Genomic DNA, 18775 nt, shown 5'->3' on the forward strand with positions numbered 1-18775 from the left:
TGGACAGAATTGCAGGCCACTGTGACAGGGAAGACCACTTGCATAAAGGTGGAAACTTTAGAGCCCAGGAAAGAAATATAGTCAGACTTTTTACCCCATCAGCACTGAGTGGAAGTTTCTTCTCCAGTTAATTCTCGGGCACTTCAGAGCAAATTGATTGAAATGAGCCTGAAGGTGTAATAGTAGCTGCCCATCGTATGGGATATGCATTGCTAATTACTACTGATGGAAATGATAATTACTTCTGGCTACCTCTTGGAAGAGTAGACTTACCATTCACTTAAAAAAAAAAAAAGAAAACAGACATTGTTATTTCCTTCATCTCCTTGGAGCAGACTGGCTGTTTCAATGCATACCAAATGTGGAGTTTTTAAGACAAATGATGATTTCACTTCACTAGCCTTGTAGGTTTTGGCTGTATCTTTGCAAGACACTGTGCTGCTACACAGACATCCAAAGTAAAAAGGTTTTTTTTCTGTTCCTATAAAGTTGTATTACTAGGGGGGCTTTGCTGAGGAGCTTACAACTGGAGCAGTTTTCTGAAGATGAAGTTAGTAACAGTGCTGCTTTTAGTTCCACCTCTTGTGAAGTGCATATAACTTTTTTTCCATATAGTAGGGAATTGTAAATTAATTCATATGTCTCCATGGGTTTGAAATGAAAACGAAGCCTTCACAGTTCAATGAAGTGGAAAGCCTTTCATCAGAAGAAAATCAGCCAAGGAATTGGATGGCAAAGACCTCATACATTACAAAACAGTTGTTTGCAATTAAGGCCAGGGGTAAGATGTGCATGATTCTGTCATGTTTCCTTTTGTCTATTTAATCAGCCTGAGGCATAACATCAGATGGCTTGAAGTAGCATTGTTTCCTTGTCATATCCTATGTTTTGCTGTATATTATGTGTACTGTATATGTACTGTATCAAAGGACTACAGTGTGTTCAAAATATAGATGTTTCATATCCTGATCAATAATCAGGACACTTTCACAAAAGCATTAACATTCTAAAGCAGTGAGCACTGCTGCTGAGGGGAAATTATTTTGGAGGTTGTTAGGGAATCATGTAGGAATCACAAAGATTTCGGCAGAGTTAAATTCCTTGTACCACAGCCCTTCTCTGTGGTCACAGTGGCAAAGACAATGACAGCCTGTTCTGATATTTCTCTTTCTGTCTCACAAGACATACATTTCAGGGAGAGCTGCAGATCATTGTGCACCATGAGAAAAAGCTTTGAAACAAATAAGAAGCTGAATGGAGTCAAAGCTGAACTGAAAGTAAACTTGACATAAACTAAAGAGTCCAGTAATTTAGTCACCATCAGCTACTAGAGTCATGCCATGCTACTTCCAGTTTTACTAAAAAATCTCAGAACAGCAGGTAATCTTATTTACCATATGCTAAGCACGGTGCAGCAGATGGACCATGGCATTCTAGTCTTTTCTGTGCTTTCCTTGCACTTGTCAATTCAAGCCCTGGGAAAAAGGCTGGTATCCAGATTGATAACACATGGATGTTCTCTAAGGGCTTGACTCTTTCATCAGTGCATTATTGCAGAAAGGACTGAAAACCTTTCTCTATAAATATAAATGAAGTTAGGGATAGTTAGTGGTTCTGAAGATGGTTTATTATGTCTGTCTCAGAGTGTCAGAAGGTAAGTCAATCTTTAAAGAACAGATTACCTGGTAGGAGAGTGTTATGGACTATCACACGTAAAGTATCTCCTCAAAGAAACTCACAAACAAAGGAAATATCAGCTTATAGGTACTGATGATGGTTAGTCTGGGCACATGCCTCTTTCACTAGCATGCATGAGCCTTCAGTAACAAAATTAAGTCTTTATAATGCAATCTGAGACTCACTGGATCTATATTATTGTGTTTTAAATTGTTTTTTTCTTTGTGAAGCAAATTTTATGTGGCAGACTCTAAATTAAATAGAAAACTAACAGCAATGTAGCTAAGTAGACAGTTGGTGTTTTCAGAATTGAAGGAGTACAATAACAAAAAATGTCTGAAATTACTATTAAAATCACTTTTAAGAATTTGCCTGAAATCCTTGTCTTTGTAAACAAGCTCTTTCAAAAGTGAAATTTATCATTATTTATTCTGCTTCTACAGTCTTTTGCAAATCTGAGGACCAAGCCTGCTCAGGGACCTTCAATAAGTATAAAGTCATGTAGCAAGTATTTTTTCAAGAAACTTAGACAATCCACAGCATTTTCGAGGTGAGTTAGGAAGGAAGATAAAACTTCTATTACCATATCTTTATGGTTACTATCAGATTTTAAAGGTATTATTTCGAAATTTCTCTGATTCACTTTGCACATCTATTCTAGCAAAATGATAACATAAGAGGGCTTACAGGACGGCTTGGGAACAACACTTCCATGGGTTCAAGGTGTTTTTGGCTAAGTACAAAAAAGAGGAAGGCACACAGTGCTGTTACCTCTGAAGGCTATTCTCTCCCTCTGGAGACATCCAACAACTGCCCACCATTTCCAAGCATGGAAATGTCTTCATGTTTTCTTTGTTTTAATGTCCTGCACAAAGCATTAATTACTGGCCACTTCTAGTGACAGATCCTGATTTTAAAAGACGTTTGCTTTAATCCAGAAGGGATTTAGTGACATTACTCATGTTTTTAAACAGGTTAGTCTTCTTCCTGCCTAGTGAACTGAAGTAGTTCCACATGGAAGGGGCAGGTAATCATGAGAGTCAGTGCAAAGGAGTGGGCAAGGGCACATCGTATGAAGACAGAGACAGGGACCTGGCAGGCATGAGCTGGGTTGACTTAAAGTGCCATGGGATTGTAGACTCCTTCTACATACCTGGTTTCTGAAGAAAGATACCACTCCCTGTAACATTCAACTCCTGAGCTCCTCTTTGTGAAGAAGGGTCCTTTGTGAACTTTCTGGTCTCTAGTCTTCTCAGTCTGTACTGAAACTAGCAGCAGTGATCTGTAGCACTGCCATTAATGAAAGAACTCTCCTATCACAGGGTTCCAGTAAGTTGAGCAGGCTTCCAGCATGACTTAGATCAGCTATCCAGGGAGTAAATGTGTGTTCTGTAGTGCTTCCATACCCTGGGTTTGAGCAGTGGCTGGACTGGCTTGTGACACTGGGATTCCACTTTCTTTGTGGTCTGTACAACACTGAACCAATGGGCAGTACTCAATAAGAATTAAATGGTATAGAGAGATTTTTCATGGGGTCACAGCATAGTTGAAGAGGAAGGGAAATGGAACCCCCACTGCTCAAGCAGAGACACCCAAAACCAGTTGCCCAGGACAGCGTGCAAATGGCTTTTGAATATCTCCAATGATGGGAAATCTGCAACTTCTCCGGGCAACCCATGCCAGTGCTTTAACTGCACAGAATAAAAGTGTTTCCTGATGTTCAGATGGTGGTCCTGTGTTTTTAGCTTGTGGACATTGCCTTTTAAAAATCTTGGACTATTATAATGAAACATGTTGTTAAAAATGGTGTGTCTTTTTTATTCTTAGAGACTGTGGCAAAAAAAAAACAAAAACAATTTTACATAGGTTATATGCATTTCCATCATATCTATTCCACTTTCCTGAAGAAAATGCTGTACAGTTGGTTAATGGTAAATGAATCTCTGATCTTCAGTTATCAGTCCTTTATTTAACTATGTACTAATTTCTGAAAATACAATTGAAAATTCATCTCAGTAAATTGATAATCCATTATACTGCAAATTGTTGTCCTATGTATTTTAAATAGCAGCTGGGACAATCTGGTAAAAATACACAGAAATATTAGCTGTTTTAATCCAAACATTTACCAGAGCTCTGAGCCTGTGATTTTAGAGTACAGAAAATAGGAAAGATGCAATGTCTTTAGAGAACTTAAATGCCACAAGTTAACAGCTGCAACTTCATGTAGCTGTGCATCATTCTGAAATCATAATCTCAAGCTAAGAATGCCTTTCCCAGACTGAACACTCATGATCAATTTGAATAGAAATGGTTCACTCAGAATTTGGAAAGCAAAAAGAGGTTGAAGTGAATTATTCAGAAATTGCTCCTGAAGAGGAAAGTACCAGGAGGGCCAGGACTTCACAAACTGGTTATGAACACTGAGGCAAAATCCTCATTAATTTAGGAGAATGCTTTGGGTGATGTGTTGTATCTATATATTATGAATCAGTTTTGAAATTTTCTCTTCACTGGGTTATGTCAAATAGACTTGACAACATTGCATTGAAGGCTTAGTGAAAGTGAATCAGTCTCCTGCTCTTTTAGTCTTCTTAATATACATTATAATGCCTTTGAACCTCTTTCCTCCCCTGCTGTTCCTGACTATTCTTCTGTGCATTTTTGAACCAGATTTGTCTAAGATATAGCCTAAATTTATCCACGTCTCTCTAAAATTGCAAATGATAAACTGGAGTTAAGCCAGTTGACTTTAACAGGAATGTGCGTAGTCGTGCCTGGTAGATCACAGTCTCTGTGGCTCTTCTAATCAATGCAGAGAGATATGAATTTCAAATGCATATTTTGTGCTTGGAGGTAACTTTGACCCAACTAATTCGTCCCTTTCATTGAAAATACATCTCAGCCTTCAGTCAGTTTGCAGCCAGGACCATATGAAGTTTCACCCAAAGTATCACTCAAAGCTGCCTGGAATCTGTCTGCCCATCTGAAGACCATGAAAATGTTAAATTGGATAAAAACTACCTGTTCAACACTATTAGATAAGTTAAATATCTGCCTTTTTTGTCTGGAAGTAGGCAAGATAAATGGCTTTTATACAGGGAAACATTGAGTTGTATTGTAGCTACTGCAGAGAATTTCACATATGCTCTGCCGTGTTGTGCTGGCACGGCTCTGATGCAGCATGAAGAAAGGGCACATTGCTCACAGTGTTAACACATATGATTAAAGATACAGCAAGACAAGAAGCAGTCTCTCAGAACAGTTTTAAAAACCACTTATTTAGAAAAACCAATGCTTCCAAATCGCTGAACAAAATAAACAGCCCATGGGGAACACTTGATCTTCTTATAATCTGAACTACCAGCCACTCTGCTGCCATAGCCCAGAATATTCAGATGTTCTGGACACCTTACAAAATTTTGGTCTCCATCAACCTCTAGATAGTGGTTTTAAAGTGGTTGGGTTTTTTTTCTTCACTTCTTTTTTTTTTTTTTTTCTTGTTTTAAAGTACTTTTTAATTTGTTTTCATTGTTTTTTTTTTCTTATGAATCTCTAACACCCATAAAACATATAATACATGAAAATATTAATTTCCTGAATGAATTTCTTGTCACTTATTGAATGGAAACATGAGCTATATGTTTATCCCATTAATAACAATACTCTGGTTGTTTTCTCAGAGCAGATGCATGCATTACCAGCCGAAAGCGAAGGTGTCACAACTGTTTTCTATGACTTCTGAAGCATCACCACCTTTTGGTAATGAAATCACCAAAATCTTTCTTCTGATTTTGTTCATCTGCCTGGTTTTTTGGTTTTAATGAGGACTCTGCTTTTTCGATATACCTGGTTACAGTAGGCTTTTGCAGTCATGCTTTAATCTCATGAGCAACTGCATTAATTTTTGCAAAGTGCCACAACAAACAGCAACAATGTTCTTTGAGGTGTGTATTACACCAGATTCCTAGAAGTATGAGCTTCTTAATAAACCCTGCCTCACCACATGTATCACTTTTCTCAACTGTCTATAAACCAAACTTACCTGAGCAAATCTCTCTCACACGTATTTATGACCTGTCTAAGCTAAGGGACCACACTGACATACATCAAGCAAAGGTGAAAAGCCATTGCACATATAGGTAATTTTAATCCATTCCATTTTTAAATACCACAATAAATTTAATTTTCACAATAAATTAAATAGCCATATTCAGTTTACAAAATAGAATTACTTAGTGTGAAACCAGTATTTACAAACATTGTACACTATGTACACCATGTTTAGCTTTGTCGACACACAAGTATAGAAGAAAAAATTATTTGACCTTTTCTTAACACATGATTGACATGCTACAAGTGACACTATGGTCCATACAATAAAACAATAGTGCAAACTCACCACAGGAACTCTAAAACAATGTAGTTTGTATGAGATAAGATAGTAATTTAAAATAATAAGAAAATAGTACTATTCACTCTCATTGTAAAAATTCAGCACTGTGTTTAAAGTGTCAGTATTCCTTTAGCAATACATATACCAAATATAGCCTCAAGATTATGCTTTCTCACAGCTTTACAGACTTTTGACAAGAATTTTTATGGCATAAACTAATGTTCTGCTTAGATCAATAAGTATGTCACATAAACACCACTAAGCGAGAGGAACACTGACCCTTTTAACAGTGTCTGACTTTGTTTCCCTAAATACTTCCTTTCCCTTTATTATTATATCTTAAAAGATGCAACTATATTGACAGTAAATTTATGTTAGTTACTACTCTGTAGAAAAATTCGATCCCACCGTATATTTGGTCACACACTGCATTATGTACACGTATGCATGAAAAAAGTTACTTTGCTAGTCATATCTATGAAAAGTGCATATTTCAGCAGAGACATCCTATTGCATGCCTCAGGTGCAACAGAAAGTGTTGTATGAAGTTTAGTTTAGGGCCAGTTAAATGTCCTCCCCGTGATCTGGTAAAATTTTTGATTAAAAGGATGGAAGAACTTGCGCAATTTGGTAATGACAGAGGTGTCCACTTCTGGATGGATGCGTCCCTTGCTACCCGCCAGGCACTTGTTAAAGACAATGTTAAATCGCAAGCAGTAAAACCCTCTGGTGGCATTGAAGTATAAATTGTACTGACTTATCCTTGGAGGAAGATTTAGGAACTTCTCAACCAGCTGGAGTTCTGGCAGTGGTTCTGTGATGAGCCGGTCTCCATCCACAATATGGAACTGCTCGATTGGGAAGTATTTTAACCACCTCTCCAGATGTTTTGTGTAGATGCTGGTTCTCACTGCCTTGTACTTAGTGTTCACTTCGCAGGTATTAGGATCAATTGCCAGCTTCTCAAATTTATAGTAAGTTTTGTTCTTTCTTTCCTTGCCTTCCAGCACCTGAGTGTAATCAGAAATAGCTCTTGTGGTAGGTTCCCTGACAATGATCAATAATTTGATAGATGAGTTCATTTTGTAAATCCTTTCAGGTACTTCCTCGGTGATAAAATACGCGGGGCTTTTCTCAATTGTTATTTGATGAGGGTAAGAAAAAGGCATTTTTTTCCGGTACCACTCAATTCCCTTGGCATAGTTTTCATCATTGTCAAAGAAGTGAATCTCTTGAGAAGCTTTGACCACTGCAGGGTGAAGGTTCAGCATCTCCAGTAGTGCTCGGGTGCCTCCTTTCCGCACCCCAATGATAATGGCCTTGGGAAGCTGCTGAACCAGATTGTGCAGTCGAATTTGTTCCTTGGTGGCATTGCCCTTTCGAAATTCATGGAGCAGACCTCGCTTGAACTGCAGGGCTCGCAACGGGATTTCGTCCTGGCCGCGGGGTCCAAAACGACCATCAATGGGGCAGAGGGGTTGCAGTCTGCAAGTAAAATAAAAGGTACTTGTAAAAAGAGGATATCTCTCAAGACAAGTTTTATGTACAAGGGAATCATGCTCTTGGGAACATATTCAAATGTAATGTGATGTGCCCATCTTTCAACTCTTATTTTATTATGCCAGTGTGTTGTGATAAGGCACGAAATGATGACACAGACACTGCTGCTCTCGAGGGGAACAAAAAGAAGCACCTTTTCTGACTCCAACATTTATAGTTTTCCAAAGGTGACAGTGGATTGGAGGGTGACAGTGCCACCTCTCCAATGCCACTGGACAGACCAAGGGTCCATCAATTCTCTCCACCTCCATGAAAGAATGCAAAACATAGGTTATTTACAGAACTGTGTGTGAGAAAGTTTGTTGAAAGAATGTAAACATCAGAAGGCTTAACAAAGTCTTACAAAATCAGGGCGACACCTGTGGGTAAATAATTTGAAATTTTTTTTTAGCTGGGAAATTACTAACTTGTCCAGTCTGCCCTTTGTCAGCATAGGAACTATGAATACTGTTCTTGGGTCTTCTTGAACCTTGTCTAAACTTCCACAATCTTCATTATTTTGTGATGGGTTTGGCAGTCTTTAAGGCATTCTAAGATGAATTATATTTGGACATTTTGATCTGAAAATCTAGTTGATTTAAGTAATATCTTTCCCATACTTTTCTCATTCTAGCCTGAAGTCTTTCCATTGTGTTGATCCAGACACGGCTTTTTTAGTGAAGAGGAGGAAAAGGGATGAAAAGCAGATTTCTAAGCATCACCTTTCAATATTCCTCCTCCTCTTTACAATATTTCCAGTGTTTCTCTACCAGTCAGAACGAGAATGTTCAAGGTTCTGATTCAGATAAGATTAGCAAGGTACAAAAAGACTGGCAAGAAGAGTTTTAAAAAATGAATTTATTGCATTGTTGCATCAATGATTTTCTTATAATCAGTCCTGTATCCTCCCACTGAAGGGACTCCTCCCACTTATTTTTTGTTTTATTCTTTCTTCTTTTGCAACCGCATTTTTGTACTATTCTTTTATATTCAGCTACAATTATTTGCTCTCTTTTCTACTTTCTAATTCTTTGTTCTTGCATCGGATACCACCAGATCCAAGAAGTGGTTCAGTAAGAAAAATGTTAAAACTTTACTTCTACAGAGCCTTGAATAAACTCTTGTCTCCACTCTCAGATCAGCACTTTTGACATTATACAAGACAATGTTTCACTGAAGATTAAGTTGGTGTGTACAGAGAGCTTCCAAGGTCCTACAAAAAAATGTTATTACTAATTTTTTGGATCCACGCTTTCCAAAATTAAGGATATGTAAGAACAAAGGTTGCCTAGGCAATTTTAGTGTGAGCTTGCTGTGCACATATATTATGATACAGTTCTTAAATTACACAGCTGAATACTATTATTTTTCACAGAACCCCTGCCTTAGCCAGTATACCAGATGGGCAATGCTCATTAATAGCTGTTTAGGTATTCAGAATTTATTTTAGTTTCTCAGCATGTGGTCCCTCACTCATTTACTATATATTATTCAATCCCTGCTTTCAGGACATAATTATTTATTTCTTTGTGGATTTTCCATCCATCACTGCTTGTTGGGGTCTCTAATTTGACACTGATTCTAGGACAATGGATGGTTGGGGCAAAGTAAGTTTGATCCCCCTGGCTGACCTGTTAGCTGCTTCCTTGATTATCCAGATGCTCAGAGATATAGCCTGTCCAGACAGAGCCAAAGAAACAATCCAGATGACATTTCTGGGCTCATATGAGCTCTAGCTAAGTCCTGCAGACTAATTAGAAAGTGTGATGAAAAGTGAGTTCCTGTTATTTCTTTTCTCAAGTGTCTAGATTCTTCTGCCCCTTTGCTCCCTGCCATCTACTGAAAAAGCCTGACTTGGTAGCAAAGACTGAATCATTGAAATGCTGATGTAAATCTGCCCATGCTGGGGAAAAAAAAAAAAAAAAAAAAAAAAGTCTTAATAATGCTACAGTTTGGTCAGACTGTGGTGTGGCTGGTGAGAGCTTTAATGCATCAGCAAGGTGACAGTTAAAAACATAAGAAAGAGAAGCTGCAATTGCTGTCTCTGTTCTCGTCCCTCTCCTTCTGTGCATTTGTTATTTGTTTTCAAGCAAAAAGGATTCCACAACAGCAGTTCCAGACCCATCTCAACTAATTTTATCTTTTGCTCAAAAAGACAGCTAGCACTGCCTTCAGTGTAACACAACAGCTTGTCAAACAGGGTGGTTTCCCTTGAAAATAAATAAATACTCAAGATATCCTCTAGCCTAAGGGAAAAGATTGGATGTTGTTAGAAGTCCTTCCTCAGCCTTTATATTTCAGTTTTTTTTACTCTTTTCCCCTGATTCTAATTTCTCTAAACAATAGAAAAGTAACTTTTAAAAGATCTTGGCAGTGGTAAGTAAAGGGCAGCTCCTCATAGTTTAATCCAAGATGTTAACTATTTACTCGTACATTGCAACATGTTAATATTCTTAATTGTCTGAGTAATTTTCCCTTTAAAAAACAGTTATTTGCTAAGAAAGAATATATGGCACTTATTATATCATTGAGTTGCTCTCCCAAAACAGGTAATTTCTCAAGCTGCTGCAGTAAAACTCTACAATTATTCTTCTTGAGATATCCCACCATAAGCCAAGTAATCTCCAGGAGCTGTATTTTTGAAAAGTTTCAAAACAGCTGAAGTAGGTCTGAGCAATCTTTATGAGCTATCTCACCTGATCCAGAGTACTTGCTAATTTTCTTCCAATGGAGGTGTCACAGCAGCAAAAGATTATAAGCCTGGTTCCAGCAGGAGTATTTTGTAACATGGAAATCAGATCAGGGAGTCAGGTAACTCAAAGACTAATCCAGATATGCTCAAAATAGCCACAGAATCTATTTGAGCTTCCACATGTGAAGCAGATCCATGCACTCAGGAGCTGAAGGAAGGTGGCCTCCCCTGGAGGGAAGTGCTCATCTTATCAGATTTTATGACTCAATTTTATGACATAAACTAGTGGTAATTTCCCTTTGGGCCTAAGGAAACTCAAGACACTGCCATTGGAGAGCCTAATCTGAGGCTATTAAACATGAGCCACCCCCAGCTTGCTTGTTCAAATTAGATCAGCATAAATTAAGCATAAATGAATCTGGATTTCTTCCTGAACAGTTAGTTATTCCAAAGTTGAAGCCACTTAGCATCCTTTTACTGAGAGATTCAACAACTGTGAGGCAGAAGAAGATGCCTAGTTAATTCATCTGTGTCTTGTCCTTTCTGGTACTTCTTTCCCTCTCAGAAAAGAGTCTCACAGGACTGCTTTTTAGCAGTGTGGTATGTTTCACACTGGGTAAAGTAAGAGAACAAAACTGAATTTTACTGCCATTGGCAACACTTTGTATGAAACCAGCGGAATTCATTGCCGCAGGAGGTCAGCGAGTCAAATACTGTGGCAAGATAATTTTATAGCCATCAGTAAATTCTGTAGATGTGCAAGCATAGATAATAGGAGAAGGTTAATTAGACTTCATGCCTCTGAGCATAAAATATACTTTTGCAGGGACCAGTAAGGATTTTCTGCCTCCATTTACTGAATCACATTAGTCTCAGTGAAGATTCCACTTCTGAAGCATCAGAGATGGTTTGACCATCAGGGGAAAGAAGATATAAGTTCCAGGGCTTAATTTGTAATGCACTTGATCCTATCTGAGTACATGGTCTCCTTCTTCTGGAGTGGATTTGAGGAGAGGAAGAAGGCACCCAGTGACCGCCAATGGAGCCCACTGTTACCTAGCAATGGACAGTAGGTAGCTGTTTTCACTTTCCAAGCACTGCATATTCACACAGCATTCTGTGACAATTTTGAAATGAACTAATACTTTGCATCATTTAAAAGAAGCATAAGAATATAGCATTAACACTTGCAAACTGTCTACCTGCTTCTGGAAATCTTGTAGGCTTTTTTTCATTAATGCTTTCTAAACAGCTTTCTTTTTTTCCTTTTCTTTGTTGTTTTTGTTTGTTTGTTTCTTTCTTTGTTTTTAAATTTGTTGTGACTTTGTGTAGCACTTACCACAGCAATCCCAGGCCATTTCAAAGCTGACAGGAACAGCAGTGTCAGTGCAGGTAGCACTACTCTTGCACTGCCAAAAACCAGTCAAAACTCACCCTGGTCAGAAGTGCCAAACACTCTTTGATTTTCTCTACTGTGCTTTCTACTACTCTCCAGGAAATCATTTGCAGAGAAAACCCACTTATTTAGCACATTCAGCTACAGAAAATGCCAGCTAATTAACATAGTTAAAATTCTCAAACCCTGAAGCAATCTTTCAAATGAAATAGTATTCAAAATTTGACGAGCTGCTCTGCAGGCTCATACTTAATTTTAACTACCACTGTAGCACATTAATTGCTTGCTCACAAATTTAGAAAAGGGGATGTATAAATACATCATAACTGTTTTGCTCAAACTAGAGGTCAACACACAGATGTACACAGGCAAAATGAGCTACTGTAATGACATTTTTACTGGATGCTAGTTTATTTCTTCTCTGAAAACAAGTGTCAGTGTGTTCAGAATACAAATGGACAAACAGAAAAACTTTGACAGGGATGACTGTGACTATTTTTTTACTCTCTTCTCCAAAGTGTAGGAATAAATAATGAATACCACATTAAAATAGCCAGTCTTTCTGTCCTCCTGTACAAGTAAAATCTAAGGAAAAAAAAAAAAAAAAAAAAAGCAAACCAAAAAACAGAGCATGAAAGCAATCAGACCCTTGAAGCAGAAACTCAGACAATCTTAGCCCATTCTGCGTAAGACAGCAGTTCCTTAATGACTTACCTATCCAAACTCCCAACTCTGGCAACTAGATATAGGAGACTTCCAATAGCAAGGCTGCCTAGCACAAAGAGCTTCTGTCTCAGCAACGCCTGCTGTTTGAATAGCATGGCCCTCCATCAATCTTCAGGACTTCTTCAGTCTGCAGAGACAAGAACACATAAAACACTCATCAGAAAGCATAGTATGTGCAGGGCAGTGTTTAATCAGGTGTTGCAGCTGATTAAGCCACACTTGCAAAATCTTTGCAAAACTGCAAAATAGGTAGTTAAATTTCTATTTTTTTTTTTTTTTTTTTTTTTTTTTTTTGCTACCATTTTTTCAGACACATGGCAATGTATCTGGGGTAGGATGATAATTCTGGAAGTGATAGTTCATCTGCACCCACCATTACTAGGGCTGTTGGATAGCCACAATGTAGTTCTTTACTGTAGAAGCTCATGTTGTAATAGGATATTTTGTTAGGTAAATATGTTTCAATTTTAAGCCTTTTGGAATCAGACAGAGTTAGATTTGAAAAGAGATTTAAATTCTCTGATGTTAAGTGAAGCTGCAGTAATGAGGAGTTAGGCTTGCAGGTCCTCTGTACAGTTTATGAAGATATGTTTACTCTGTCTCTATCATTATCAAAGTGTATACTGGAGAGAAATCCAAAAAAGATGTCCTGATTCATGCCAGCAAGTCAACTATGGCAGAACTGAGAAGCAGGTAGCTGGAGTGGGCACAATAATGTTTTTTTGGCATCAGTGTATTCTATCAGCTGCGTTGGTGCTGGACATCAGTCTGGTCTGTTCTGTGGAGAGCCATTTGAGCTCCTCACCTGTGTGACACAGCCTTGACTGTCACCTCAAGACCTGCTGGGACACAAACCATCACCTTTGAAACAAATATGTCTATATCTCTAGTTTTTAGCAATACCAAAGCATATATTTTAATTTCTTTGTCTTATGTGCTTCAGAGACCTGGGAGATAATCTAAATCCCATAGATGAGCATCGCTTCAAACACTATAGTTATAGAGGCAGTCAGGAGTAAAAAGATGTGACCTTATGCCAAGAGGATTTAACCAGGAGGTTCCCAGATGAGGCAGAAAGAAGTGCTGAGTAAAACTGTCTTCAGTTTGACTCTTCCTCAAACATTACAATTATGTTCTGGACTGGATTACATGTATGGTCTGTGCAGATGTCTTTAGGAGACTCAGACTTGGATTCCTAATATGTTCTTACATGAACTGAGAGGAAAGATCAGCTCCTCCTTTCAGAGCACAGTCAAAGATTACATGTTTTTTTATTCTGTACCAGTTCTGAGCTTTCTTGTAGATAAGCAGGAGAATTGAGTTTCAATCATTTCACTGATTCAGGAGGGGTAAAGCCACACTATCTACCTACCTACCTAAAAGAATGCTTTCACCACCAAATGGTACAAAATCATAAATATAATTTGTAATCACCTGAAATATGTATTCAAAGTCTCATTCTCTTTATCAGGGAATATTTACTCTATCATGAAGTAGTTTGAACAAATACTTTTTTTTTTCCAAATTTTGGCTGGACTTATTATGAGCAACTTTTGATGTCAAGTTTCTTAAGTTTTACTACAGCAAAGCTTCTTCTGCAGTGCATTTCCTTATTTTCCAGCCTTAGGATTTACATAAAGCAAGACTGGGATATATTATTATAAGCCTGAAACTACATACAGAGGCAGAATTTTTGGTGAGAGAGCAAGGTTTGACTGGCCACTGCTAAACACAGCCTGAAAACATTTCTTTCCATTTCTGGAAACATCTTTTTCCATTTCTGCTCATGATATTAAATTTTTGGCCCAGAAAACTCTCTTAAAAATCCAGGATACATTCAGGGAGATAATACAAGCTGGAAACCCTTCCCAGTAGGCAGCACTCACGTAGCCTGCCAGCCCCAGTGCTGGCTGGATTTGAAGGTGCAGATGCAGGTCATTCCAAACTGGTTTTCTTCAAGAGTGGTTGAAGAGCCTTTCTGAAGCACATTTATTTTACTGCTATAGAGAAAGCTTTCTAATTTTAACCCACCATTTCTTGATAAAAGAGACACACAATGCTGAAGTTCTGACTCTGACTTGGTCTCTAAAACAATTCCAGTGCAATAATAATAACTCCTTTTGCAGCCAGGTCACAGCTCAGGATAACCTATCATGTAGGATAACTAATCATACAGAATATATTGCTTTTTATGTAGATAAAAGCAACTCTATAATAAGAATTCCTAGATAAGATCTTTATTGCAAAAAGAATAATATGAAACACGGACTAAAAGGAGTTTGCAATGTAAATAGAGAGACAGAAGAAATGTTACCATCCTTTAAGAAACAAGTGAGGAGCAGAGGTACAGAGAGATTAAGTGATTTACTCAAGGTCACACAGAAAACCTGTAGCACCAGTAAGATTAATCTGAAATAATTCCTTTCTAGTGCTTTAACTACATGGTAAACTTTTGCCTTTTTATTATATTCTTTTTTTCCGTAAAAAACATGCATAAATGAGGAATCCTATACATTGAGCAAGGAAGAAAATATGTAGTCAAAGATGAACTATTAAGAAAAATATCTGTATCAATATGTTACTGTATCTGTGTCAATATGTTATCTGTGTCAATATGTTACTGCAAGGCTTAGTAAGGCTGTGGAGGTCATCAGGCCACAACAAAATCAAATTAATGATGAGCTGTTTCCTGAAATATATTCCACAAGACCTCATGACCTCAATATGAATGTTTGAAATTAGAGTAAATACAAATAAACAACCAACCAAACAAACAAACTACAAAACAAACACAAACAAAGCAAATCAAGCAAATCAACCAACCAAAAAAGCCCAAACTAGTTCCAGTTTCATATTTGCATGTATCTAAGTACAGAAAACTTTTCATTACAGAATGACAAGTATTAAGCACACACTAGAAATGTAAAGATGATATTATTTATTTGTTTGTTACATTTTTGTTTTCATTTTTAGCATATAATTTAAAGGCTATGGAAGGAGTCTTATTCCAGAGAGATGGTCTCAAAAAAACTTTCCGTAGATGTTAATTTTTTGTTGAAAAAAACATAGAAAAATAATATTTTGACTCTAGAAAAGGTTACACCTTGCAATGGACGTACTGAGACAGCTCTGTGTGCCAGAGGAGAAGACTGAAAAAACATTTCTATTTAAGACACGGAGTTAATACAATCAGAATGTGATTAAGGTGAAGCTCCCTAAGGTGAAAATGTTGCTGGAGACTAACACAGCAACACTTAAATGAAATGGAAAGAAGAAATGAAAAGGAAGAAATTAAAATTCTGGAAAGTATTATCAGGTGAACAAAGTTTCCTGTAAGGAATACACACTTTTAAACTTTACAAGAAGCTGGAAGGCAAGATAAAATGTAATCCAAAGTGACAAGATTTTTAGCAGTTATTTCAGGAAAATAAGGGTGTTTTAAAAAAATTTTACTCTCTTTTAGGGACAAAAGCTGTCACAAAAGCTGCTGACCAGTGGGAAGAGGGTTGGTAGAAAGCTGCAGGCAGAACTTTCCCAGTAGCTAAATGCTGAACATAGAACCTCCCACCCAGAGATGACAACACACTGTTGCACAGTTCCAGTGGGCTTACCTTAGAAATATCTGTCTTGGACAATTTACTTAAATATGCATACAAGAGAGTTTGTTCCTCGCTATCTGAGAGTCATAATGCACAAAGAGCAACACAAATAACTGAATACATGATTTCTAGAAATGTGTGAAACACCATGTATATTTAAAAATGTGGTTTGTAAATTCTGTGTAAATTAAAAGTAAAATGTGGTTTTGTGATTTCAGATGTACATCTGATCTGAATTTTTAGACTGACATGGTACAGTTCAATAAAGAAACATGAAAAAAGTAGCCTTACCAGTGTATTGATGTGAATGCCTCATTTAACCCCTTTCCCTACATTCCCATTTTGCTGGTGAGAGGACCAGGATTATTGAGTGGATTGCCAAGATAAGACACTACAGCTGTGTAGAACTCTGATGATAATAACAGCTGAAAAATAGGTGGACTATTCCTGACAAGATTAAGGGATCGTGTATAAAGGTAGATAGTGGGTATGCAGGAAAAATAGCATAAATTTTTTGTGAGCTGTTGTAAAAGTTAGTTTTTGGTTCAAGTTAAGGGAAAGTCAAACGGGTAGGAGAAAACAGGAGAAGAAGCATACTAGCAATGATGGCATTACTGATAAAAATCTGAATTGTGCAGAAGCACAGAAAAGAGGATCTGCTGCTATGATCACTTATTTTAAGTAAACAGACAATGAAACAAGAAATCTCCAGGAACTAGTTTGCAAATGATCAAAGGGAAATTTTTGGACACAAGGAACAGACTTGAGAAGATGTTATAGATAAATGAATAGAATGTGGTTGATTATGGATGGAAGTATAAGAAACAACAACAACAACATCCTTTTTTTTTTTTTTTTTGCACACAAGCTGAAGAGATACAGTCCTGATAGAGTTATGTGATTAATCAAAATGAAGTACAAACCAAAGGCAAATATGCACAAAGGAGGCTGGAAAAATAATAAATAGGAAGTGGTTTTTATTAGTATTTATTGTTTGGTATGTTTCTTTTTTTTTTTCATTTTTCACACCAGCAGGGGTCAGCTGTTGACCAACAAATATTTGTTGTCATACACTGCAGAAAGATCTTTGAGTTTATAGGAGATTTAAATAGGAAACAAGTCAGGGAACTTATCATTGGGAATGTTTGCATTATGCCTTTTGAATGTTAACTACATTTTCTTTAATTTCTCACAGTCACTAAAATTCATACAAATCAAGCACCTAGAGTTTTTCTGGGGTATGAAGTCATATGGTGATTGGGAAAGGAGGGAATTTATGCCTCAAACTGTGTGCATCCTCACAGGCTCATGGTCTTAGTCATGGTCTGTCCGGAAGAGCCAGTCATGTTACTGCTCCTGCTTCTCCTCCAGGTCCTCCACACTCCCTTTTTTCTGTCTCACTGCTTAGGAAGTTCTGGGCTAGCAGCAAGGAAAAGATACAGTGCTGCTGTACTTTTTCCCCAGGAGCCTGTGCTGCAGTGACTTCCTTAATTGCAACAGAACTATTGCACCACTTGAACAGTATTAAAGAACTAGAATGATCATGATAAAACAGAACATGATTTTTCATTAGAGAGAGGATTTTTCATTCCTAATAGCATTGAATGGTCTAACAAGAGACAAAATGCTTCCCTTTTTTGACACAGTAAAATGAAATGGCTAATGGGAACTGAAAGAATTGAAAATATCATATATTTTAGGGAATGATAAAGTGCTGACCCTGCAGAAAAGGAACTTGGATTTTTTTTTTAAATTCCTTAATGGTTCATATTTTAATATAAAAATGAAATTTAATTCTCATGAGTAATTACAGTTTTCAATTTTTTTCTCTATAGCATAAGACTGAGATGGGATGAAACAAGATTAATGTACACTTGCTCGACTCAGGTTTCAAATAAAGAAAAGAAGGAAACATAACATGGAAGAAGTTCACAGATTCATATGTGTCCCTGTGTACTAGACCTGTCCTTTTCTTCTCATGACTCATATTGACTGAAAGAGCGAAGAAGAAAATGTCAGCAAAGCTGATGGAAAACAATAAATAATGCAGATAAACTCCAACATAAAGATTTCCTATACTGTTATGCTACAGCTGTGACAAAAACCTAAAAATACCCTTTTTTTTTGTCAGCTATTGTAGATTTTGAGATTTAGGACTGTCTTTAAGCTGCCCTTGAAGCCAGTTCTTTGTGTAAAGAAGTGGTGAAAGCCTTTCTCCAGAAAAGCTGCTAGACTCTGAGACCACCCACAAAATCAGCATCTGTATGTGGATACTAGATAAGAAAACATATGTTTATTTCTCAGAAGCTAGCACATTATCAGTGCTGAAAGAATATTTGTGACTCACAATCCCCCATCGGGGCTGGCTTGGGTAGCCAGATATCTGTGCTCTCTCGAGTCTATAGAGTGGTAATGACTATTTGTTTAGTCCACTGCCCACAGGACATTTCACTCCAGACACATTGAAGACTCACCTACCCATAACTGTGCTGTCTCTAGGAAGCTGCTGTGTCAAGTGACAACAGTACAGAAGGCCATAACCAGCTCTTTATCACATTCCTTTCTCAGCCTGACCCTTCCCTTTCTCTTTTTTTCTCTTTTGCACCTCACTGAAAGACATTGAGCAATATGGTGTTGGGAAGAGAGAAACAACTCAAAAGCTTGCTATTGACTTTGTGGTGCCCTGTGCCAAACAGATCTGCTGCCAGATTGTCAGAGCAGTTAGGAATCTCAGGCGCTTTGATGCCCTT

At 37.5% G+C, this 18775-nt stretch overlaps 1 protein-coding gene across 1 annotated transcript in view; it reads right to left on the reverse strand.

Annotated features, from left to right (window-relative positions):
* Positions 1 to 5807: 5807 nt before the first annotated feature.
* Positions 5808 to 18775, reverse strand: part of HS3ST5 (heparan sulfate-glucosamine 3-sulfotransferase 5) — a 32759-nt gene continuing 19791 nt past the window's right edge. The window contains exons 2-3 of the mRNA XM_041478078.1: positions 12415 to 12553; positions 5808 to 7558 (exon numbers count right to left, since the gene is read on the reverse strand). Coding sequence (XP_041334012.1) covers positions 6628 to 7558; positions 12415 to 12521 — 1038 coding nt within the window. The 5' untranslated portion in view covers positions 12522 to 12553 and the 3' untranslated portion in view covers positions 5808 to 6627. The remainder of the gene's footprint in view (positions 7559 to 12414; positions 12554 to 18775) is intronic.

Source organism: Pyrgilauda ruficollis, unplaced genomic scaffold (genome assembly GCF_017590135.1).
Source record: "Pyrgilauda ruficollis isolate IOZ18807 unplaced genomic scaffold, ASM1759013v1 scaffold43, whole genome shotgun sequence".
Lineage (NCBI taxonomy): Eukaryota > Metazoa > Chordata > Aves > Passeriformes > Passeridae > Pyrgilauda > Pyrgilauda ruficollis.